The sequence below is a fragment of the Lemur catta genome, chromosome 22 (assembly GCF_020740605.2).
Source record: "Lemur catta isolate mLemCat1 chromosome 22, mLemCat1.pri, whole genome shotgun sequence".
Lineage (NCBI taxonomy): Eukaryota > Metazoa > Chordata > Mammalia > Primates > Lemuridae > Lemur > Lemur catta.
In genome coordinates this window covers 8,402,389-8,426,342 of record NC_059149.1, presented here as the reverse complement: position 1 = coordinate 8,426,342, position 23,954 = coordinate 8,402,389, and the positions used below count along the sequence as shown (strand labels likewise).

Here is a 23,954-nt window from a genome sequence, read left to right as displayed (position 1 = left end):
GGTGCATGGAGATGTGTGCAGCCTCCTCGGACTGTGCACCTATTTTGTAGTAGATAGAGGAGTTTTCTTTTGTTTCGTTTTGTTCTTTTGAGACAGAGTCTCGCTTTGTTGCCCGGGCTAGAGTGAGTGCCGTGGTGTCAGCCTAGCTCACAGCAACCTCAAACTCCTGGGCTTAAGCGATCCTACTGCCTCAGCCTCCCCAATAGCTGGGACTATAGGCATGTGCCACCATGCCCGGCTAATTTTTTCTATATATATTTGAGTTGGCCAGATAATTTCTTTCTATTTTTAGTAGAGACGGGGTCTCGCTCTCGCTCAGGCTGGTCTCGAACTCCTGACCTCGAGCGATCCACCTGCCTCGGCCTCCCAGAGTGCTAGGATTACAGGCGTGAGCCACCGCGCCCGGCCAATAGAGGAGTTTTTAAGGTGCCTGTATTGGTGATCTATTGCTGCATAACAAATGCCTCCAAAACTTTAAACATTTATTTCACATAGTCTTTGTAGGTGGGGAATTCGGGAGCAGCTTAGCTGGGTGGTGTGGCTGGGGTCACTTGGGAGAACGAAGTCTCGATGTTGGCTGGGACTGCAGTTGTTTGGAGACTTGACTGAGGCTGGAGGGTCCTCTCCCAAGCTGGCTTACTCATCCTCCTGGCCAGTCAGAGCTGGCTGTTGGTGGGAGGCTCAGTTCTTCACCATGTGGAACGCTCTGCAGGGCTGCTTGGGTGTCCTCAGAGCATGGCAGCTGGCTGCCCCCAGAGTAAGTGGTCCAAGCGCAAGCAGGATGGAACCACAGTGTCTTTTATGACTTAGCTTCAGAGGTCACATTTTTTTCCACACGTCCTTTTGGTTACATATATGTCAGTCCAAGGGCATGAAAACCAAATGGTGAGACTCACTGGGGCCATCTTGGAGGCTGGCTATCACAAGGTCCTTGTCTACTTTTAAAAAAACTTGTACCAAAGGGTATAGTTGCATTGACTGCAAAGCTTTTCCCATGGCTTTCTTCCTTTGGGGGCTCTTCACTGCCTCCCCCACCCCTCCCTGCCACCCCACTTCTTTCTTTCTTTCTTTTTTTTTTTTTTAGAGACAGGGGTCTCGCTCTTGCTCAGACTAGGCTGGAACTCCTGACCTCAGGCGATCCTCCCTCCTTGGCCTCCCAGAGTGCTAAGATTACAGGCGTAAGCCACCAAACTCAGCCCTGCCACCCCATTTCTTAGAGTGCAGCAGCTGGAGTGGCCGGAGAAATGCCATGTCCCCAGCCAGGGTCACGATCCTACCGCAGACGTGTCTCAGGCACTCCGTGTGGTGACTGCTGTCACTCTGTCTGGAGGCCCCTCTCTTGCTGAACACTCCTCCCTCTTTTCTTTATCCAGCGTCAGCTTCTCAGCCCTGTGTGGGCGGTTGCTACTTTGTGAGAGAGGCAGTTGGTATTTTGAATTCTCCGGTAATTATTTCTGAAGAGATGCACATTATGGTTGTTTGGCAGCAACAGGCTGAAGTTACACAATGTCGGATCCCGGCAGAGGAGCCCATCTGTTAGCACGTGCGCTTCCTGCCCTTGCTCTTCCTGCTGGAATGGTTTCGGGATGGAAGAGAAGTCCTACGGGGAGGACCCGCCATGATTTCTGTCGGTGGTGGGGGGTTTCTACTCTGTTTGAAACGTAACCTCAAACAAATGCAGATGGTTCCGGAACCCAGGGGCATGTCATGACTGAGAGGACATGCTCGCTGTTGGGCTTGGCTTCCCTGGAGGGGCTGTGGCTCCTGGCAGGTGCACACCGCCCGCTGAGTGGGCCCAGCCTCTTTCCTTATGATCGTGACCTCCAGAGGATAGAGCTGGGGTCTCTTTTTAAAGGAAATAGCATAAAGCGCTCTTTTGGAAATTCGAAGTGCTTTCTTCATCCTTAGTGCAAGCGATTTCAGTTTATCAAGTAGTTTTCTAGATTATTCTTTACCCATAGAGTCTTAGGTTCTAGAGGGAGCCTCTCTCAGGAGTTAGAAGCTCATCTCAGGAGAATAGCAGGGCAGCCGGTACCCTGTCTCTTACAAAAAGCAGCTAAACGTGCCGCCCTTTAGCCTCCTGGTTAATCTTTATGTTTGGTGTTTCTTGGAGGGTGGAAAGGAGGGGTTTGAACAGTTAGTGTGTTGTCTCTGTTCTTTCAGAGGGTGTGTGTGTGTGTGTGTGTGTGTGTGTGTGTGTGTGTTGGTGTTGTTTTTCTGCTTTGGTTGGTGAGACATCTTAAAATGATGATGTACCTAAGAGGATGTTCTGCCTTGACTCACCCACTTGGGACACGACCCCCCATGCTTCTGGGTAGCCTGGGCCCAGTGGCTGTCGGGGAGATGTGAGTTATGCAGCCGACATCCTTAGGATCCACTCAGCATTCCTGGAAAAGGCCTTCTTGTACGGTTGTTCCGTCCTTGGCCGATAAATTGTTTCTCCTTCTCCATTTTAAGACTGATGCCCTTGACTAAGTGTCTGAGAACGTACACAGATCAAATACATTTCAGCTGTGGGAGACTCAGAGGGACTGGGAACTCAGAGACGTGAAACTGGAAAAAAACAGCTCTCAAATTCTGGACAGTCGCCTGCATGCTAATGTGCACGATGAACAGTCTCCTCGGGTCAGACTTCTTGAGCCGACGGGGGTGGTGCCAGAGCACACTTGTGTCCCCCCGAAGCTGGTGATTCAGCGTGGGAGAGGACAGGGTGGAGGCAGGACCAGGGGGCACGTGGAGGAGGAGTGGGGCCTTCAGAGGGAGGGGGCCGGGGGAGAACATGTTGGTCCTTTCCACAGCTTAACGTCAGCGTGGAGCGGGACTGCCTCTCACTTCCTACTCATATGTGCTGCTTTTCTGTATAACAAGATAATCAGGCGAGAAGGGGGTGCCGTTTGTGTATCAGAGCATCGATGCTGTTTTGGGCACTCAGTTTCTGCTTCAGGAACACAGAGGGGAGCAGGGAATAAGGCCCCCCCGCACTCAGGGTCTCGAGGGAGCCAGCCAGGCTCTGTTTCCCAGATCTCTTGGCCTCCTTGACCTCCCAAGAAGTTTTAGCAGCAAAATCCAGAAGTCAAATGTTAAAAGGAAGAAGTCAAGTGTTAAAAATGAGAATGGAAAAAAAAACCAAAAAAACTTCGCCCCCCCCCCCCCACCATCCCCAAACAAAGTAAAACAGAAACAAGCCTTTGGGGCTTGACAACTGTCGTATCTCCAGGATGTTCCATGTGCTGCAATTGGCTGTATCTGCTGTAGGAGAGAGGGGTGATGTCATTTTTTCACCTCTTTCTGTAAATAGAATTTAGCACCGTATGGGCTTCCTCAAGAGAAATTTAAAATGCAACGTTGGTGTGGTGGTGAGACCTACCACCTCTCAAGTGTGTGTCTCTCCAGGTGACACAATATAAGAGATTAATTACTTTCTGAAATGGAAGTCTGTGTGGTTTTATTGGAAATCACAGGACACTGCTCCTCCATTACCCTGGGGTCTGAGCCTCTGTTGTTTAAAAAAAAAAAACAGTTTTATTGAGCTGTAGTTTACATGCCATACATTTCACCTATTTAAAAGGTATATAATTCAGTGGTTTTTAGTATATCAAGAGTTGTACAACTAATTACCCCAATCTAATTTTTAGAACGTTTTATCCACCCCCGTAAGAAGCCCTGCGTGCATCAGCGTGTGTGTGTGTGTGTGTGTGTGTGTGTGTGTGTGTGTTGGTGTTGTTGTCACACCTCACTCCTCTCCTGTCCCCCCACAGTCCTGGGCAACCGTGATCTGCTTTGTGTTTCAGTAGATTTGCTTTTCCTGGACAGTTCATGTAAGTAGAATCACACATGCGTAGTCTTTTATGGCTGGATCTGCTCACTTACCATAATGTTTTCAAGGTCAAGTTATGTCGTAGCGTATCAGTACTTCATTCCTTTTTGATTGCCGAATAATACTCCGTTGTGTGGATATACAGTAATTTATTTACCCATTCATCAGTTGACGGACAGTTGGGTTATTTCTACTTTGGGGCTGTTATGAATAATGCTGCTATGAACATCTGTGTTCGTGGATATATGTTTTCCTTTCTCTTGGGTATATACCTAGGAGTGGAATTCCTGGGTCATATGGTTCCATGCCTGACATTTTGTATTTCTTTTTCTTTTTCTTTCTTTCTTCTTTTTTTTTTTTTTTTTTTTTTGAGACAGAGTCTCACTCTGTTGCCGGGGCTAGAGTGCTGTGGTGTCAGCCTAGCTCACAACAACCTCCAACTCCTGGGCTCAAGTGACCCTCCTGCCTCAGCCTCCCGAGTAGCTGGAACTACAGGCGCACGCCACCATGCCCGGCTAATTTTTTCTATTTGTAGTAGAAATGGGGTCTCGCTCTTGCTCGGGTAGGTCTTGAACTCCTGACCTCGAGAGATCCTCCTGCCTCATCCTCCCAGAGTGCTAGGATTAGAGGTGTGAGCCAGGGTGCCTGGCCTATGTCTGACATTTTGAAGAACTGCCAGACTGTTTCCCAGAGTGGCTGCACCATCTTACATTCCTGCCAGCGCTGTGTGACAGTTCCAGAGCAGTTCCTGGCTAGCACTGACAGCAGCTGTTTCCTCTCCTCTCTGAAGAAATGCTGAGTGTGGTCCATTCACTGGTTTCCTAAACCTCTCCTGTAGCCCATACCTTAGACGCGTTGTATTCATTCATCCCACCTCCCAGTTTGCTTCTAAGTCAATAATAAAGGCTATTTTAAAATACAATCTTGCTGGCTTTCAAAAATAAGGAACTATTTTATATAATGGTTCTGGAGATTTCTCTTCTGCTGAATATTAAGGCACATCCAAAAAGGAAGTAACCCATTGAGAAAGGGAAGTCGGTGGTGTAAGAAACTGAGTCCTGCACAATCAGAAGTCCGGCAGTGGGAGTGTTTTCTGTGTAAAAACACGTTGCAGACTGTGAGGTGGGAGTTAAATGAGAAGGAGGTAGCTGTTCCCTCCCGATTCAGAACTTGGCTGTTCTCCGGAAGGGCCTTGAGTGTGGCGTTTGCCTCCTTAACGGGCCTGCAGGCCGCGTGCGCCCACTTCGCGATTGCTTCGTGCCTGTGCCTAGCACGGCGTGTGCTGCCGGTCGTAAAGACCTGTGGTCGGTTGCATGGATGATTATCTTTAAAAATATTCTGTGGTTTGATTCTCGGGGTTCCGATGCTGATGAAGCTACGAGTTTAAACTAATTACAGAGTGCTGACATTGAACATCTGGTTTAGATCTCTATGTAGAATTTCTCAGTACTGTGGCTTACAGTCAACTGCTTTTATACATTTGTAAAATTTCACCCTTGGTGCTGGGCCCTCTAAGTTTGAAGCATCTTCTGCGTATCTTTCATGTGGCCCTCGGTAGCAGAGACCCACACTTGGTCTTGAGTTCAGAAATCTAGGCCAGCGCCTTGGTCACTAGGGGTCCTATCCTCTAGTTGTCAGAGGCTTGCTTAATATGAGGCACAGTACGACCTGGGGGGTCGTGTGAAGCCGTGGGTCCCCCCCACTAATGAGGACAGAACAGAGCAGTGATGGGGAGCAGTAGTCCCATCTGTTGGAGGTATCTGGCCCAGCTTGGGCGTGCGGATTTCTTATGTCGCCTGGGTGCTCAGAAGCATGCCATGGGCGTGGGGGAGTTTGTTCCTGGAGACTGCCCCTCTTCCTCTGTCCCGACTCTCCGCTGCCTGCCCCTCAGTGGCTGTGACAACACAGAGCAATATTCTTGGCTCCGTTAAACCGTAAATGTTGAACCCCAGAGCCCTTCTTCCTTGGTTTGTGATCCAAGGATCTGAATTAAGACAATTAAGGCAAAACTTGGGTTCTGTGAGGTTCATCCTATGAATTAAGAGAAATTAGATTAATGAAGCTAGCTCTAGAGTTTACGGGGGGCTCTCTAGCATGGTTGAGCCGTGTCCTGCCTGTGCTCCATGTGGCCGTGTGTGTGTGTGTGTGTGTGTGTGTGTGTGTGTGTCTGTGTATAAATCTTGCCCCTCCATCTTGGGAGGAGAAGGTGCGGTGGGCTGGCTGGGGTTGGGAGTGAGAATCCTGTGGTGAAATGGAGACAAAGGAGAAATTGGTAGAAGGGGATTAGGTTTGGGATCAGAATATATATTTATGCTTAATAAAAGCGTTCTAGGCCCTTGTTCTTAGATAGACTGTGTTTCTCTACTTATTTCGGGCTCGCTTATAGGATGTGTGGTGTCTTTTCTGTATCAGTTCTCTGATTCTCCAATACCAACTGGGTGTTTGACAAATCAATCAAATTGGTTTCTGCTACTAGATACCTCGAGTCAGCCTCAGACTCCAGAGGTTTCGGGGCTCAGTCTTACAAGTCTGCCTTCGCTTCAGACAGCAGAGTCCCAGGCCCTCAGGTCACCTGCACTTTATCCAACTTGGCTACAAGTTGGAGGATTCCAATACTGGTACACCCCCCCAACCCCAGGTTTGATAATTCACTGGAATGACTCCCAGAACTCAGGAAAATCCTTTACTTGGTTTACTGGTTACTGTAGAGGACACAGCTCAGGAACAGCAGATGGAAGAGATGCTCAAGACAGGGCGGAGCTTCCGTGCCCTCACCGGGTGCCACCCTCCCAGCTCCTCTAAGCGTCCACCAGCCCAGAAGTCCTCTGCGTCTGCTTGCTCTAGAGTTTTTATAACCCCGTCTCCAGCCCCTTCCCCGCTCCAGGAATGGGCGTGGGGAGGGCTGAAAGCTCGAGTTCTGATCCTTCCGGTGGTGAGGCCCCACCTGAAGTCACCGGATGAGAGATACTGTTGCGGGTTTTGATTCGGAAAGACCCGTGTGTGTGTGTGTGTGTGTGTGTGTGTGTGTGTGTCTGAGATACAGGAGGCTTGTCCACATCTTGACAGCTTTCTCAATTGTCACATCAGGTATTTAGAAAAGACCTGGGAGGGAGAAGCCAAGCGTATTTGAGAATAATGCCCAATCTGAAGTGTTAATATACATCTATACATTGTTTTCCAAGTGGTTGCTGTTTTATCTCCTCTTAAATGAGATTCTACATGTAAAAGCAGCTTCCAGTGTATGTCAGTCGAAGTTTCTCTGAAGTTTCAAAAATACTTTGCGATAATGACATTTCCCTTCTTCTAAGGCTTTCAAGGTTTTTCATAAACTTGTGTTTTAACCCAGTATATTTTCAGCATACTAGAGTGCAAACCAGAATGTTAAGTTGTTTTTACCTCAATACTTAAAATTCTGGCATACCATGCCTTTTCTTTTAAAAATATTGCAGAGAGGGAGGGAAGGACTCGTTTTACATGAGAATAGCCTTTATCCCACATAAGCACGAAAGGCATCTGCTGTTTTAAGAGCAGCCGTGGGTGATTCACACAACCTTTTAGAGTTAGGGAAGGCTGCTTATTGAAAGGAAGAGCTTCATTAACAGCAACAAATGTGGCAGAAGTGGAAATGTTGGTCTATTTTTGGATTTCCTCTGTGTTTGCTTTGAATTTATCTACTGATCTGATCTCTAATGATCTGTGTTCACCAAGCCGCCAGGCAGTGCTGTGCTTGTCAGAATCAAACTCATCATTCTAGGGAGAGAGCTTTTCTGTGCCCTGGAAGAATATTTTTGGGGAATACAGAATTTTTGTGAAAATGGAAAGGCACATGTAGGTAGGTTAGTTATGTAACAGTATGGAAAGCAAGGACCGACAGCTGTGGCTAGACCTCTTAATTGGCGGCAAATTGGGAACTGGAGCCTACAGAGAATCTGGGTGTTTTACTTCTTACTAAAAGTTACACGTGGGGTACTTGAATGCCAGCTTCTGTTTTGGGGCAGCCCTAGATATGTGGGTTCAGAGGGGACCGGGATACTTGCTGATTGACAGTGCAAATGCCAAATAAGATCCTACCCAAAGGCCGGGCGCGGTGGCTCACGCCTGTAATCCTAGCCCTCTGGGAGGCCGAGGCGGGTGGATTGCTCGAGGTCAGGAGTTCGAGACCAGCCTGAGCGAGACCCTGTCTCTACTAAAAATAGAAATAAATTATCTGGACAACTAAAAATCTGTATAGAAAAAAATTAGCCGCGCATGGTGGCGCATGCCTGTAGTCCCAGCTGCTCGGGAGGCTGAGGCAGTAGGATCGCTTAAGCCCAGGAGTTTGAGGTTGCTGTGAGCTAGGCTGACGCCACGGCACTCACTCTAGCCCGGGCAACAAAGTGAGACTCTGTCTCAAAAAAAAAAAAAAAAAAAAGATCCTACCCAGACCTCTTTTTGAGGTATGTGGTTAGTTTGGTTTTTTTCTTGTTTGGTATTCTCACAGCTCCCCAAGCTGGTTTAATAGGTAAATGAGCAACACCTTCCTCCGCCCCGTGAGGACTTTCTGCTGGTGACTGAAGAGACCCAGGTGGGGCCTGCAGTGAGTAGGTGTAGGAGCAGTTAAGTTTATTTACCTGGTACCTGCCCTAAGCTGGCCAAGAAATGACCGAGCAGGGTGTCTTTCCAGCGGGTCTGTCTCAGCCGTCCGCTCAGCCTGGGGCCTGCAGCCAGATGAGGGGTGTTTGTCTTCCTTCCCCACTCCGCAAGGGCAGGGCCACAGGCTTTCTGCTGTAGCAGATCTGTAACACCCACCCGAACACTGTTTCAACCTCGATTCCCAGACACGAACACCAGTGGGAGGACGTGTGGGGCTGCGGCTATTTCACGCAAAGCCCTGTGCTCTGTTTCCGTATCTGATGCCACCCCTCCTAGGCGTGGGGTGAGAGGATGGCACGGCCACTGACCCTCCTTACTCTGCAGAAGCTGTCTGTGTCCAGGGACAGTGGCTGGGCAGGGCTGGGGTGTGTGCTCCTCCCTCCTCCCCAGCTCCCGGGCCCTGCCCTGTCCCTGGGAGGTACACCCTCCCTCTCCAGAGTTTCAGGCTCTCGGCTTGGTGAAAGGATCCTATAAGATCATAATACTGTATTTTTACTGCACCTTTTCTAGGTTTAATATGTTTAGATACACAAATCTGTGTTGCAGTTGCCTGCCGTATTGAGTACAGTCACGTGCGGTACAGGTTTGTAGCCTGGCAGCGGCCGGCTGTGCCACGCAGCCTAGCCGTGCAGGAGGCTGCTCCGTCTGGGCTGTGTATGTGCACTCTGTGATGTTCCCACAGCAACAAAACTGCCTAACGCCTCGTTTCTCAGAATGTATCCCTGTCGTTAAGCAACACGCCTGTATTCCCTGTTCCAGAGAATAGAATTCAGATAATCAGACCATTTCAAACATAAGTGGAAAAGCTACCATGGCCAGCCCAGAAGCACCTCTCTGTAGACCCCAAAACTAAAAGAACCAAATTTAAAAAATTAGTTGGAAAGCATATCCACAGCAAATGAAAGGAAGTAGTTCCTGTCATGACATTTATTAATAATATAGGCTAATTAATTTGGGGGTAAATATCACTTCAAGTAAATCCCACACATGACAATACACATTTATTACCACAGTTTTAGAAGTGGAATATTTATTTTACCAAATCCATCATAATTTATTTGGGTAACAAGTTCTTCCAGTACATCAGTTTGATTTATAGTGAAATGATTCGAAGAAAAATTTGGATGGGGAACTGAAAGGTTGGGGAACGAATACTTTTGTTGAGTGTCTACCATGTTACGTTGTACATCATTTAACCTGTTAATGAAAGTAGTTTTCTAGGTGTAGAAATGGTGGCTCGGGGCCGTTTCTTGTCAGAATGTGGAAAAGGTGGTTCTGTCCCTGTGTAACCCACCTGCTCTTGCTGGGCACCAGGTTAAAGACTTTAAAATACAACCTCTTGCCTAAGTTTTTCAAGATCTGTTGCGTGCAGTGGGATCATCTGTAGAATATCTGAGAGATGCTGAAGTTCTCTAAGAAGTCACATGAGCAAGTTCCTAGGAGGTTGATTCATTTCCAGTTACTTCCATATCACCATTTTTAGAGATGTACTTTCCCCTGTAACTTTAGTTTTCAAAATCTTTAGGCCATGGAACCTTTCTTCAAAGAAAATATTGTGTGGACTCTATAGCAGATTAAGGTGATACAGTTGTAAAGACTCAAAACATTAATTTTAAAAACAATGGGATTTATGTGATTAAAACATACAAAATAAATCAGAGTCTACTTAAAATCTAGTATTTTTCAATAGTGTTTGGGTTACATGTTATTGAAAGAACCTTGATTTATGCAAGTTAGTAGTTACAAATGATAAGTTGTTAAACAGTTCAGCTTAGTACCCGAGTGAATGCTTTAATTAAACTGTTCCAGATGTCTGAAAGAAGAACAGAGGGAGTTTGTGTTTCAGAATTGTTACTAACAATATCTAATGATTCATTTAATTTATTAATTTTGTAGACATGAAAAAGTACATAAAATGGTTTCTCATAAGTTTAAATCTTTTTGGTAGAAAATATAACACTGCAATATTTAAAAGTACCATTTTAAAAAAAAATCTCAGATACTTTAGTGACTCTGTTTATTAAGTAGTGGTTGTCTCAAGGCAGATTTCCTGTTTTGTGTGTTCTCAGATTCTCCAACACCACCTGAGCGCCCAACAGTTCGATTCGGTTCTGACGCTGTCTGTATTTAGCACAGACCCCACAAGTTAAGGGCTCAGGCCCATAAGACTGCCCCACTTCAGAAGCCAGTCACAAGTCTCAGTACTTCTGACCAATTGGCTGTAAATTTGTGGGTTCCCATAACCCCTTCTTCAAGTTGTGCTTTTAGCATCCAAAGACTCGGATCTGCTCTCTGCATAAAGTTCTGACCCTGAAGCTGTTGGGCTTTTCCTGGGAACTGTTTGGCACCAATGTGCATCCCCACAGCTAAGCTGCTGGCGTCTAAAGATTCCTCCAGATCAGTTTTAACCTGTATTATATACATTGCAATAGACTCTTGATCTATTTAGCCTTTTTCTAAATAGCTCTGCTGGCATCCTTGTTGCTCACATCCCTTCAATCATGCACATGTACAATTTGGGATAGGAAAATTCATTTTAGGCTATATGCCAGCTGTTTTTTTTCAGCCTCTGCCGCCATCCTTGCTGAATTTTGGAGGTGCTTAGTAAAAGCAAAGGGAAGAATTTGCTGTTTGTTTATGTGAAGTCAGGTAGTAGAGAATATTTACAAATGCCAGAAAGATAATTCTTTAACAGAAGGCTTTTGTGTTTTGTTTTAGAATCACAAGAAGCTGATGAACGGCTGGTAGCCGAAGTGGTTGGCAAATGTTCGTCTGAGAATTGTTCTAGACCTTCAGAAAATGAGGTATCTCAGCAGGCTGTTGGTTCTCACTTAGTCAAGGATTTCAAAGAAGAACCCGAACACGATATTAGCAAAATTTCGGTCGTGAGGCCATTTTCAATAGAAACCAAGAATTCCACAGACATCCCGGCAGCTCTGGGAACAAAAGTGGCTCATGGCGGTGTGACTGCAGTCTCGGGCGAGGCCCTGGCCCCCCGCGCAGCGGGCACCATCCAGGACCAGGCAATGACAGAAGGCAGCATGGGGGTTGCCCTCCAGGCACCCGCAGAAGCTGATCTCAAGGCCGGAAGCCCCTGTCCAGAGCCCGTGCTCTGCAGAAGCAAACTAAGAAAGCCCAAGCCCGTCTCTCTGAGGAAGAAAACCACCGGAGGAGAGTTCTCAGACCCTGAAACTGCTTTGGAGGGCACGCCTCTCTCCAAGATATCCTACCAGTATCCCAGAGAACTGGATGGGAACACAAATCCTTCTTTGCTAGGAGAAATCCCAGGCTCTCTCAGTAGTGACACCAGTGATTTGAGGGTGGAGCTGCCGGAGGAGGCAAGGAGCTCACCTCTCAAGCTTGAGTTTGATTATACAGATGTGGAAAGTGCAGAGGCCAGGAAAGCCCTTCCAAGGAAACTTGGCAGGAAACTTGGTAACAAACTGACTCCCAAGATACAAAAGGATGGCATCGGTAAGCCAGTAGGTGTAGAGCAGCCGGCAGACCCACCAGGAGATGCGCCTCTCTCGCAAGCGTCTTCTAAACTAGATCCCAGTCAGTGGGACGACCCCGGCTTTAATCCCTTTGGGAGCCGCTCCATCCTGCAGAACTCCCCTCCCCTCTCCTCTAAGGGCTCCTACCACTTTGACCCAGATAACTTTGACGAATCCATGGATCCCTTTAAGCCAACTACAACTCTAACAAGCAGTGACTTTTGTTCTACCACTGGTAATCATGTTAATGAAATCTTAGACTCACCCAAGAAGGCAAAGTCGCGTTTGATAACGTGAGTGATGATGGGTGCTGGGTATTGTGCTCTGTGGGTCCCTGTGAGTTTGGCAGCCTGCTCCTTTGGTTTTGGTGAACTGACTTGGTCTTTGAAGTGCAGTGGGACAGATGCAAAGCTCATGACTTTATACCACAGTCTTCGCTATTTTGCTTAAAACTCTTGTGTGGAATCAGAAACACCAGAGATTTCCTTTTGCGATTTCTCCCTTATTTCTGAATCCTTGGCTTATTCCGTTTAGCTTGGATTTTTTTTCCCCCTTTGGTTTTGTTTTTCTTTTTAAAAGTAGCCTGAGATAGGCAAGTAGAGATTTGATAGTTTTCAGAAATCCTAGCTGAGCTTTCAGGAATCACTTCATATACAGAATTCAGGTGTCAGTGCTAACCACCTTCTTCATATTCCCTATGGATAAAACAAAAGTGCCAGGACTAAAAATTACCTGTCTAGTGTCAATAATGTGTGGGAAATGTTGCAAAAAGGTCTTGAAGAAGTCTTTTTATTTAAACAGAAAGCTGTGATTTTTGTTGGAAACAAACCTCTGACTAAAAGTTGGTGAGAATTCTTGTCTCCATGTGTAGCTTCTCGCTGATCAGCAGGGGGGTGAATTTCCACTAAGGATCGAGAATAATTTAAACAGCCAGTTAAATCTGACTAAATTAGTTGGTTAGTGTTTTGTCGAGTGCCGGCTCCTCTCTGTCCCCCATTTCTCCTGGGAAACCTGGATGGACTTTTGCAGGGTCCTTGGAGTTCTCAGGTGATCACCTCGGGCCACATTCCGTGTTAAGCTTCAGTTTAACTTTGTTTTTATCACAAAATTTAAGTTGAGTAGGTTGCGATACAGTCATTCGTCGTTTAGCAGCGGGGCGTAGTTCTGAGAAATGCGTCGTTAGGTGATTTTGTAGTCGTGCGAGCATCACAGGGTGTGATCACCCAAACCAGACAGTGCAGCCGGCTGCTCACCGGGGCCACGTGGTGCGGCCTGCTGCTCCCAGGCTACACACCTGCACAGCACCTCACTGTTCTGAATTCTGCGGGCAGTTGTACCATAGTGGCGTTTATGTATCTAAACACATCTAAACATAGAAAAGGTACAGTAAAATGTGGTCAGAAAAATAAAAAACGGTACACCTGTATAGGGTACTTACCATGCATGGAGCTTGCAGGACTGGAAGTTGCTCTGGGTGAGCCGGTGAGTGAGCAGTGGGCGACCGGGAAGGCCTAGGACGCTGCTGTGCACTGCTGTAGACTTTATAAACTCCGCACACTTAGGCTATACTGAATTTATTTATTTTTTTTTTAATTTGTCTTTCTTCAATAGTGAATTAACTTTAGCTTACTGTAACTTTTTTTTTTTTGGAGACAGTGTCTGGCTATGTTGCCCAGGCTGGTCTCGAACTCCTGGCCTCAAGTGAACTTCCCACCTTGGCCTCCCAAAGTGCTGGGATTACAAGTGTGAGCCATTGTACCTGGCTGTTATTGTAACTTTTTTACTATATAAAATTTTCTTTAAAACTTTTTGGCTTTTGTGATAACACTTAGCTTAAAACACAAACACATTGTACAAAAATATTTTCTTTATGTCCTTATTCCATAAGCTTTCTTGTATTTAAAAAATTTTTTACTTCTTTTTTTACTTTTTAAACTTTTTTGTTAAAACCTAAGACATGCACACATTCGCATAGGCCTACACAGAGTCAGGATCATCAGGATATCACTAGGAGATAGGAATTTTTCAGCTCCATTATAATCTTTTTTTTTTTTTTTTGAGACAGAGTGTCACTCTGTTGCTCGGGCTAGAGTGCCGTGGCATCAGCCTAGCTCACAGCAACCTCAAACTCCTGGGCTCAAGCGATCCTCCTGCCTCAGCCTCCCGAGTAGCTGGTACTACAGGCATGCGCCACCATGCCCGGCTAATTTTTTCTATATATTTTTAGTTGTCCACCTAATTTCTTTCTATTTTTTTTTTTTAAGTAGAGACAGGGTCTCACTCTTGCTCAGGCTGTCCTCGAACTCCTGACCTCGAGAGATCCTTCCGCCTCGACCTCCCAGAGTGCTGGGATTACAGGCGTGAGCCACTGCACCTGGCCTCCATTATAACCTTATTGGGCCCCCAAAGTGTATGTGGACTGTCGCTGAAATGTCATTATGTGGCACATGACGGCATATACCTTTGAGACCCTGTGGCATTTTACTAAAAATTAGATATGAAGAAGGACCAATGACATGGAGGATGAAATATGAAAAGGGAGTATGAGATGTACCATATTTGTAGCTGTCACTATAGGTCAGGGAAATACTTTTCAGCATTACTGTGGCTTAGAGAAAAACTCCAGGTGGCAGGTGAATTCCAGTGGAAAGGAAAATACCCAGAGTTTTAAACAGCAGGAGTATGGATTTCAGAACCAAGAAAGTTGAACAATATGCTAATCAGTTCTTTGGCAGCCCCAGAACATTTCTCCTAAAATTTCTAAAGGGAATGAAGTGTATCTATTCTTTGATTATATATGAACAGTTAAATGTTTGTTGAAAAATATTATTGATAGGAGTTTTATTTTGTGGCCTTTAAAGTTAGTTACCTATGATGTCTATACAGCCCTTGGGGTACATATGGGGCACATCACTGCCTTGGTCCTTCCCCCTCTAAACATGGGGCGCTCCTGCCTACCGAAATTGGTGAGTCGTTTGGGAGCCTTCCTGTCCTCTGCATGCGGCAGTGCATTCATGTTAGGTAAGATTCAATCTGGGCCAAAGAGAGGGAAGTTTATTCTGTACTTTTATGTGCAGCAGCAAGAAGTACCTCCTCTTGAGTCCTCCCACCCCACCTAGTAGCGTTTGCCTCCCATTCTATTTTTGTGCAGTGAATTCTTGATCTAATGTACTTTATTTGGGGCTTTTTTTTTAAAGCACACAATGAAAATTCTTGTCATCTTGTTCTTTCTACAAGAAAGGAGTTCTAGACTTCTTGTGTAATGCTGGGATTTTGATTAGCAAATCCCTTCATAGGAAAGACTGAAAACACACATACGTGGTCATAGAATCTAGTGGAGAGTTAAGAGTCTTGCATGACATTCACAAAAGATGCGTATGATTGGCTTCTCAGAATCTTCTTCTGTAAAATGGAGGCGCTATAATACAATTGGGATTTTGCATACCAAATAAGATAAATTATGTGAAATCGTTTTAAGCTTCTTAGTGATGCGTACCTATTGTAGAGAGATCGAGATATATTTTCAACTATGTTTTTATTCATGCGCTGCCTTTGATAGGGGTGACTAGACATTTTAGAGTGAGCATGCTCAGCAGCGAAATACTGTTTTAATTCAGTCACAAATATTTGGGAGTATACTTTCCATCTACAAATGTGAATTGGTGGCATTTCTGAGTGTTTCTACCACTCCTTACTCCATTATAGTTCAGGTCCTGTTAATCATGCACTCACCAGTGATAACATTCATAAATATGACATTTTTAGTTTGTATCTCACCTCATAGAGAGAACTGTGCAGCTTTTGCATCTGCCAGACTAGAGATAAATAATCCCGTCTTTACATGATCTTTTTCTCCATCTGTCTGTCTCTTTCCTGTCTCTAATTTTGTTGGTGCATCAGGACTACTGAGCAAGTGAAATTTCTCTGTTTTCTGTTGTAAGTACTCCTGCTGTTTCTGTTTGTCCCTGGGACTGCTGGCAGTTTCCTCTCCCAGCCATCTCTCCATAGCATGTTGGCTTCTATTTCTGAGTTCGATTTTCTGATGATTTTTTGCATCTCATCTGCCACTTCATGAGTCAGCTTAGCCTTGCAATTGCCTGCACCTGAAGGAGTGAGGCTCGGCCTTCCCACCTTAGGTGCAAGAGCTTGCGCTCCCTGGCTTGGCAGGTGTCACGTGGCGCTTTGACAGTACCAAGAGCTGGCTTGGCCCCAACATCATCACACAGCAGTGGTTTGAGGGACTGCTCTGCTATTTAGTATTGGAAATCAGTGACTTTTTTGATAGGACGAGGCTGGTGACTTGGAACAGGTGGTAAATATTATTGAGTCAACTCAAGCTTGGTGGAGAGGATGGCATTACATAAGAGCATTAGGGAAAGAGGACCATGAACTCGTGATCATATGCACATTCTGGTGACTTATGTGCTTGCCTTTTAATTTTTTTTCACAAAAGAAAAAATTTTGCAAATAATTTTTTCCCTTTTTTTTGGTCAGAGTGGCATTTTTACTGGAAATTTAAAGTTTATTAAGACAGAACAGAATCTGAATTAGTCCTGTGACCACAAATTATGTTCTCGTCTAAAACTAACGGGTGGTCCAAGCTTTCCCCAGTTTAGGTTTTGCACAGTACGTGGTGTTTACCTTCCATCTATTATCTAATAGGAATGGTAATGATTTACGCAGATATTTGTATTTTTACACTTTCTGTTGACCACAGTTCTTCTCTGTGAGCACACAGGTCTAGACTGGAGCTGTCTTACGCGACTTCTGTGGCTTTTAGTGCAATAAAGAATTTTTAAAGAATGGTCGGTCCAGCGTGATGATTTTTCTAATGAACATCAAAACCAGTTGAGCAAAGATCAGAAGAACCGATGTCTCTAGCTGCTAAGGTTATGCTGTCTGAACGGCTTTTGATGGTGTGTAGTTAAAACCCATGGACGTCAGCATAGTGGTGTTTGACAACCCACAGAAGCAAGCAAGGTGGTCTTTTCAGAGAACGAGCCCAGCTGTAGTTCTTTGCTTATCCATCTCTTGAGAGATGATTCAGAGGCATAAAAGGTGTCTCTGCCTCCCTGACGTGTAGATGTATGATTTGTGTGGTGCTGTATGCTTTGGCTTCAGTCTGCACACACTGCTCTCTGCTCCATCTCATACCTTGAAGGTGGTCGATGTGATTCCGAACTGGCTTGTTTGTGTTTTTTCTCTTTCCAGGAGTGGCTGTAAGGTGAAGAAATACGAAACTCAGTCTCTTGCTTTGGATACATGTTCTCAGGTAAGTCTGTGCCTGTCACCACAATGTCGCTTAGACCAGTGTTCCCCCCACTGGAGTTTGCATCCCTCTGGGGGGTGGTTCACGAAGACTTTCCAGTGGATGTTTGTATCTTAATGTCCTAAAACCATCCAAGAAGGCCCCTGAAGACAAGGGAGCCCTTTCACAATGATTCTTTTTGCACTTTTCTTTTTGTAAAATTTCTACTCTAAATCTTACAAAGATGCATCACTGCAGGGTGTAAAAACCTCTGCAGCACCAAACAAAGGGAAGATTTGAAATAGCATATCAGTTCTGAGAAGGTAATTGACACTAATAACTGGAGAATGCTTTTTTTTTGTTTGTTTTTGGGGGTTGGGAAGCAGAGCCCTGGCCAGAAGCCAGCAGGCACACGTACTTCCTGGAGAGTGCATTTTTTAAAAGTCAGATAGTTTTTTTGCTTTCAACAAAATAGGAGGACCTGAGTTATTGGCTGTTAGCTCATTAAAAATAATTTTTGGCCAGGCACGGTGGCTCACGCCTGTAATCCTAGCACTCTGGGAGGCCGAGGTGGGCAGCTCGATTGAGCTCAGGAGTTCGAGACCAGCCTGAGCAAGAGTGAGACCCCATCTCTACTAAAAAATAGAAAGAAACTAGCTGGACAACTAAAAATATATAGAAAAAATTAGCTGGGTATGGTAGTGCATGCCTGTAGTGCCAGCTACTTGGGAGGCTGAGGCAGGAGGATCGCTTGAGCCCAGGAGTTTGAGGTTGCTGTGAGCTAGGCTGACGCCATGGCACTCCTAGCCCAGGCAACAGAGCGAGACTCTTACTCAAAAATAAATAAACAAAATAATAATTTTTGATGGTAGAACTTTTTGGCACATTACTTGAAAAGGAGTTCAAAAGAGACAGGTTCATGCCACCATGCCCAGCTAAAAACTTGCAATATTTTGAAAATAAATTATGCAATAGTAAATATAATGATAACTCTCCAGAAGAAAAATTTTAACACTTTGAGACTTATGGTCAAAAAAAAAAATTTTTTTTAATTTTTTAACAGAATAGGATAGAAAGACCTTCAAAATACTTTTAGGCTAGGCACGGTGGCTCATGCTTGCGATCCCAGCACTTTGGGAGGCTGAGTTGAGAGGAGCGCTTGAGACCAGAAGTTCCAGACCAGCCTGGGCAACCTAGTGAGATCCTGTGTCTATAAAAAATAGAAAAGTTATCTGGATGTATTGGTGTGCACCTGTAGTCACAGCTACTCAGGAGGCTGAGGCAGGAGGAGGATCACTTGAGCCCAGAAGTTTGAGCTTGCAGTGAGCTATGATAATGGCCACTGCACTCTAGCCCAGGAACGAGTAAGACCTTGTCTCAAAAAAAAGAAAAGACAACTTTCAGCCATACAAATGTATTTTATTGGGATAATTTATTGGTGGAAGTACAGTGAAAATACAAATTCAGACAGAAAAAGGAATAATGTAAATTTCTCACTATTAAAGAACTTGTGTAGTTTTATTTATTTATTTTTTGAGACAGGATCTCATTCTGTTGCCCAGGCTAAAGTGCAGTGGCACAATCACAGCTCACTGCAACCTCCTACTGCTGGGTTCAAGTGATCCTCCCAGCTCAACCTCCTGAGTAGCTGGGACTACAGGCGTGCACCACGACTCCTGGCTAATGTTTTGTTTTTATTTTTGTTTTTTGTAGAGATAGGGTCTCTCTTTGTTGCACAAGCTGGTCTAGAACTCCTGGCCTCAAGTGATTCTCCCACCTTGGCCTCCCAAAGTGCTGGGATTATAGGCATGGGCCACCACACCCAGCCCATGTAGTTTTAAAATGGATCATAGTATATCAAATCACCAGAGTAACTAGATTGCGTTAAGCAAGTTCAATATTTAGGATATGCCAGATAATTACATCCTTCGTGATTATTTAAACTTATGCTGAAAAGTTTTTAGATGTCATTTGAAAATACAACAGGGTACATGGATTTTTCAAAAAAAAATTGGGAGGTACATGAGCAAACAAATTTGAAAATCACAATCTTGGACCATTTAAACTGCCTGCTTATAAATTTAGGCTAGAAAAACTCATTTTTTAAAACCTCAGACCCAAATCACAGAAGTTAGGTTCTACAAAACACAGCACCCCTTGATTGAAGTACTCCAGCTTCGTCCTTGCTTTGTAACAAAATCTGTGGGTAACTCTGTCGAGTGTCAGTCTGGAGCCCTGGCCGCTCCGCTCCCTTCCTGAGATGTCACTTTTCCCCACGGGTCACCTTCCTAAAGGGCAGCATCTTTGTTGCATTTCCCAGGATGAAGGAGCAGTGATCTCCCAGATTTCAGACATTTCTAATAGGGACGGCCACGCTACTGACGAGGAGAAACTGGCGTCCACGTCATGTGGTCAGAAATCGGCCGGGGCCGAGGTGAAAGGTGAGCCAGAGGAAGACCTGGAGTACTTTGAATGTTCCAATGTTCCCGTGTCTGCCATAAGTCATGCGTTTTCATCCTCAGAAGCAGGTATGGAAGCATATCTTCATCTCTAATGTACGTAGCATGGAAATGCCCGAAAGCCTGATACAGCAGCAGGTGCCTTAGAGAGATTAAGGAATTGGGTCACTCGCAGGATGGATTTAGGGTGCCGATCTACGCTTTGCTTCTTTACCTAGAAAAGAGATGCAAAAAAGCACTAGGGACATTGGGATAAGTGTGGCAGGATGTACAGGAGACACGGATGTGAGTGACTGCTTGTGTTTCTTTATAAATTTATGTTAATGTGGCCATATCTTAAAGTATAGTGGCCTATAAGTATGTCACAAATTTGACCTTTTTGTGATAATTAAACTCGTTTAACTTACAGAAATAATAACGACTAGTATGTATATTGCCTTACTATGTGCAGGCCTTTGTTCTGAGTGCTTTGCGTCTATTAACTCACTGGTCCTCGCTGAGTCTTCTTTTCTGCATTCTTCAGAGAAGCAAAGTGAGGCACAGAAGTTAAGTAACATGATCAAGGTCACTTGGCCAGTGTAGGAGAGACAGGGATATCTGTTTCCTCACCCATTGCAAGATTCCTGGCTGAGACCTCTGTAACCAAAGACAGATCAACAAGAGAAAAGCATACGGATTTATTTACTATGTTCTGTGTGACACAAGAGCCTTCAGAAATGAAGACCCAAAGAAACAGGGAGAATTATTTTTGTGGACAGTTGTGTAGACGTGTAGTTGGAGGACAGAAGGGTATGATCTAATGGTAATGAACTGGGGGGAGTTTAGCAAGGCCTGTTTGTTCAGGTTACTGTTTGTTCTCTGTGTCTTCCAGGATAAGGACATTCTTTTTTTTTTGAGACGGAGTCACTCTGTCACCCTGGGTAGAGTACAGTGGCATCATTGTAGCTCATTGCAAACTCAAACTCTTGGGCTCAAGGGATCCTGCCTCAGTCTCCCAAGTAGCTGAGACTATAAGCACACATCACGACACCCGGCTAATTCTTCTATGTTTAGTAGAGATGGGGTCTCGCTTTTGCTCAGACTGGTCTCCAACTCTGGAGCTCAACCAGTCCTCCCGCCTTGGCCTCCCTGAGTGCCAGGATTACAGGCATGAGCCACCGCGCCCAGCCAGGATAAGGACATTCTTTTCCTCTGCCTATCGGGAGGCAGGCGCCCTCTGGAATGAAGGTCTTATGCCCTGTTTTCAGAGGAAGGTCAGAGGATTCCTTCATGGCCTGCTCTAGCTCTAGCGGGGAGGTCGGAGGAAGGACAAAGAGACCTTCCTGCTGCTGTTCCTCAAATGTCCAGGTGCCATATCTTGGGCTAGTGTGTTCTGGACCCCATCACTAGTAAGTGGTAGAACTGGATTGGAATCTAAGCAGGTCTGGTTCCATGGCCTTTTAACCACAGTGCCAAGTGTGAAGAGATTATGTTCATTACACTGGGCTGCTGCTGGAGAACCTAGACGAGCCTGGGCTGAAGCCTCTTACTTTCAGACTCTTCAGATCATTCTAGAGCTACGGCCCTCTTCTGGGTCCCAAGTTACACCTGTGGCCTTAAACGTTACGGATGAGTAAGTTGAGAACCATGTTCCTAACTACATTGAACATTATTAAAAACTTAGATCTTCTTAAGTCACGTAATTTAGTTTGTGGGATTTTATGTTTAGAATTTTAAAAGTCACGATCTGAACTCAAACCAGGGAAGGAGGTAGAAAACCAGGACTTTGAGCAAGTTATTTTCTCCTCCCTCACCCCAGGTCTCACTCTTCTGTCTGTAAAATAAATGTGTCAGGAATTGTTCCTGATTTCTTCCAAGGCCACCTTTTGTGCTGACATCTTTCCCAAAGGCCTTGTTCACTATTCCACTTGATGCCCTGCTACCCGCCTACTCGGGGTCAGTCCTGAGACTCACACCTGCGCTCATTTTTTCCATTTGAAATCTCTTTCTCTGCCACGTCCTGTGCAAATCCCGCCCGTCCTTTCGGGCCTGCCCTGCGTGCTGTATGCCCTGCCTCATTTCCCCTTCGCCTTCCTGTGGTTCAGCACCTGTGCAGCATGTTAGTTATAGAAGAGTAATGATTATAATAAGCTTCTTGAGGTTAGAGACTATGAGAGGTTTATCTTTGAATCGGCTCTGATACAAGAACGTGGTAAATATCTGTTGAATTAACATTCTTCCTCCCTGGAGGAAATCCTTTCAACAGAAATTTATGTAGAGAGCTGGGGCTCAATTAGATACAGTGCTATCCTCAAGGTAAAAAGCGGACCAAATTTAAGCAAGCGGTTACACTGTAACCTACCAGCTGTATCGCAGGAGCTAGCAGGGACTGTGGTCCTGGGGGTGTGTGGGTGGCGACTGACTCTGACCGGCTCTGTTCAGTGAATCAGGGACTGATTCCTGGGGAGAGTCGCCTTGGAGCTGGGTCTTGATGGATACATATGTAGGTGTTCTCCGGGAAGGGAGACTCTCACCCAGCAGTGGGAAGGAAGCGGCCGTGATATTAACATGCCCAGTAGCCCTCTGTGAGTACCGGGCACGTGGGAAACAAGGTCGGACTGAGGAATTTGGGCTTGATCCTGTGGGTGTGGCAGAGGGGGAAGGTTTTGAACATTTTTGAGCAGGGGAGTGATGGTAGCATTTGTGTTTTAAATAATTAGCTATTGACTAAAATAGTAACTAGTTATTGCTACATGGAGGATTGAAGCTTTTAAAGTTTTGTATGTTTTTCCATATTTTTACATTTTCTTCAATAAGTGCATATTCTGGTTATGTTAAATGTTACCTCCTACCCCAGTAGAGTGGAAGATAGACCTGAGACAAGGAAACCAGTTTGGGAGGGTGTAGAGAGGATCCTGCACTTAGTTTTGTTTAGTTTTGTAGGCTTGAAATGTAAAGCTGATTATCCTGTCTCTTGTCGTAGATTGAGGGCACCCTTTGGCTGGAATTAACATTCTCTCAGACTTGGGAATGAAATAGCAATCAGTGTGATGATTTCCTCCTCCCGAGACAATCCCACAGTCAGTACAACTCATTTGCCAAACTTTTCGTGGACAGACGGGGACAGCCTTGCTGTTCTTTCCGCCTGAAGATGGACAGTCTGTTCATGGCTGACTAACCGGGCCCTGCTCTTTCTCCCGAGTGTTACAGACGTTTAACATGGAGCTGTGCAGGCTCAGCAGGATGCCAGCCCTCCTTTCAGATCCTGAAATGCTGTCCGTATGGCCATAGCCATTCTGAGCCTGCACCGGGGTTCCCGAGAGTCTTTCCCTAGGGAGGAAAGGAACCACTTTCTTGGGGTAACTGTAAAAATGGCTTTCTGTGTTGTAGGCGTGGAGAGAGAGACGAGCCAGAAGACAGAAGACGACGGACCTGCCATGCCTGTGAGTGTCTGGATGCGGAGGGTGGCATGGAGCTCACGTTTCTTTCAGCATTTATTTTGAAGCCCATGTTCATTCATTAAATAAATTCTAGTCAGTGTGAGGTGATGGGGATGAAATACAAATAAAACAGTTTCTTCACTTGAGGAACCGAGTCTACACTGCATTCTATACAGGAGACACTGGCCGCGTGTGGCCATTCAGCACTGAAACTGTAGCGGGTCCTTTACATGTAACATACAACCAGACTTAGTACAGAAATAACAAAGGACCATAAGATGTCTCAGTAACTTTTTATATTGACTACAGATTGATATGGTAATATTTGGGGTATATTGGGTTAACTAAACTGTATTATCAAAATTAATTTTCCCATTTTACTTTTTTATTGCTACTAAAATATTTACAACTATATATGGCTTCTAGTATATTTCTGTCGAACAGCTACTGGTAGTAAACACAAAATGCAAACCAGTAATACCATGTGGTGAATGTTGTAATAGAATGTGTTTCAGGGGCTGTGGGAGCTAGGGAAGGCAGCATTTGTGCTAATTCAAAACATTTTTTTTTAATTTTTCATTTTCAACTAGTTTTAGGTTTGTAAAAATAGGGCAAAGAATTCCTATACATCTTTGACCCATGTCCCTCAAATATTAACATTTTACATAACCACAGGACAGTTATCAAAATCACTAATACACTTAAAACACTGATACAGTACTATTATCTAATATATTAGCCTTATTCAAATTTTATCAATTATCCCACTGATGTCCTTTTTCTGCTGCCTTGTATTATATTGGTCAAGACATGTGGCCGGGCGTGGTGGCTCACGCCTATAATACTAGCCCTCTGGGAGGCCGAGGCAGGTGGATCGCTCGAGGT

The 23,954-nt window shown here is 45.1% G+C and overlaps 1 protein-coding gene across 6 annotated transcripts in view; it reads left to right on the top strand.

Moving 5' to 3' along the window:
• TACC1 (transforming acidic coiled-coil containing protein 1) overlaps positions 1-23,954 on the top strand; it is a 103,318-nt gene that overhangs the window by 60,565 nt on the left and 18,799 nt on the right. For 2 of the 6 annotated variants that reach the window (XM_045535845.1, XM_045535843.1), the window contains exons 3-6: positions 11,168-12,236; positions 17,155-17,215; positions 19,512-19,719; positions 23,020-23,072. In XM_045535845.1, coding sequence (XP_045391801.1) covers positions 11,476-12,236; positions 17,155-17,215; positions 19,512-19,719; positions 23,020-23,072 — 1,083 coding nt within the window. In that variant the 5' untranslated portion in view covers positions 11,168-11,475. The remainder of the gene's footprint in view (positions 1-11,167; positions 12,237-17,154; positions 17,216-19,511; positions 19,720-23,019; positions 23,073-23,954) is intronic. The other 4 variants (XM_045535848.1, XM_045535847.1, XM_045535844.1 and 1 more) reach the window with 3 other exon arrangements.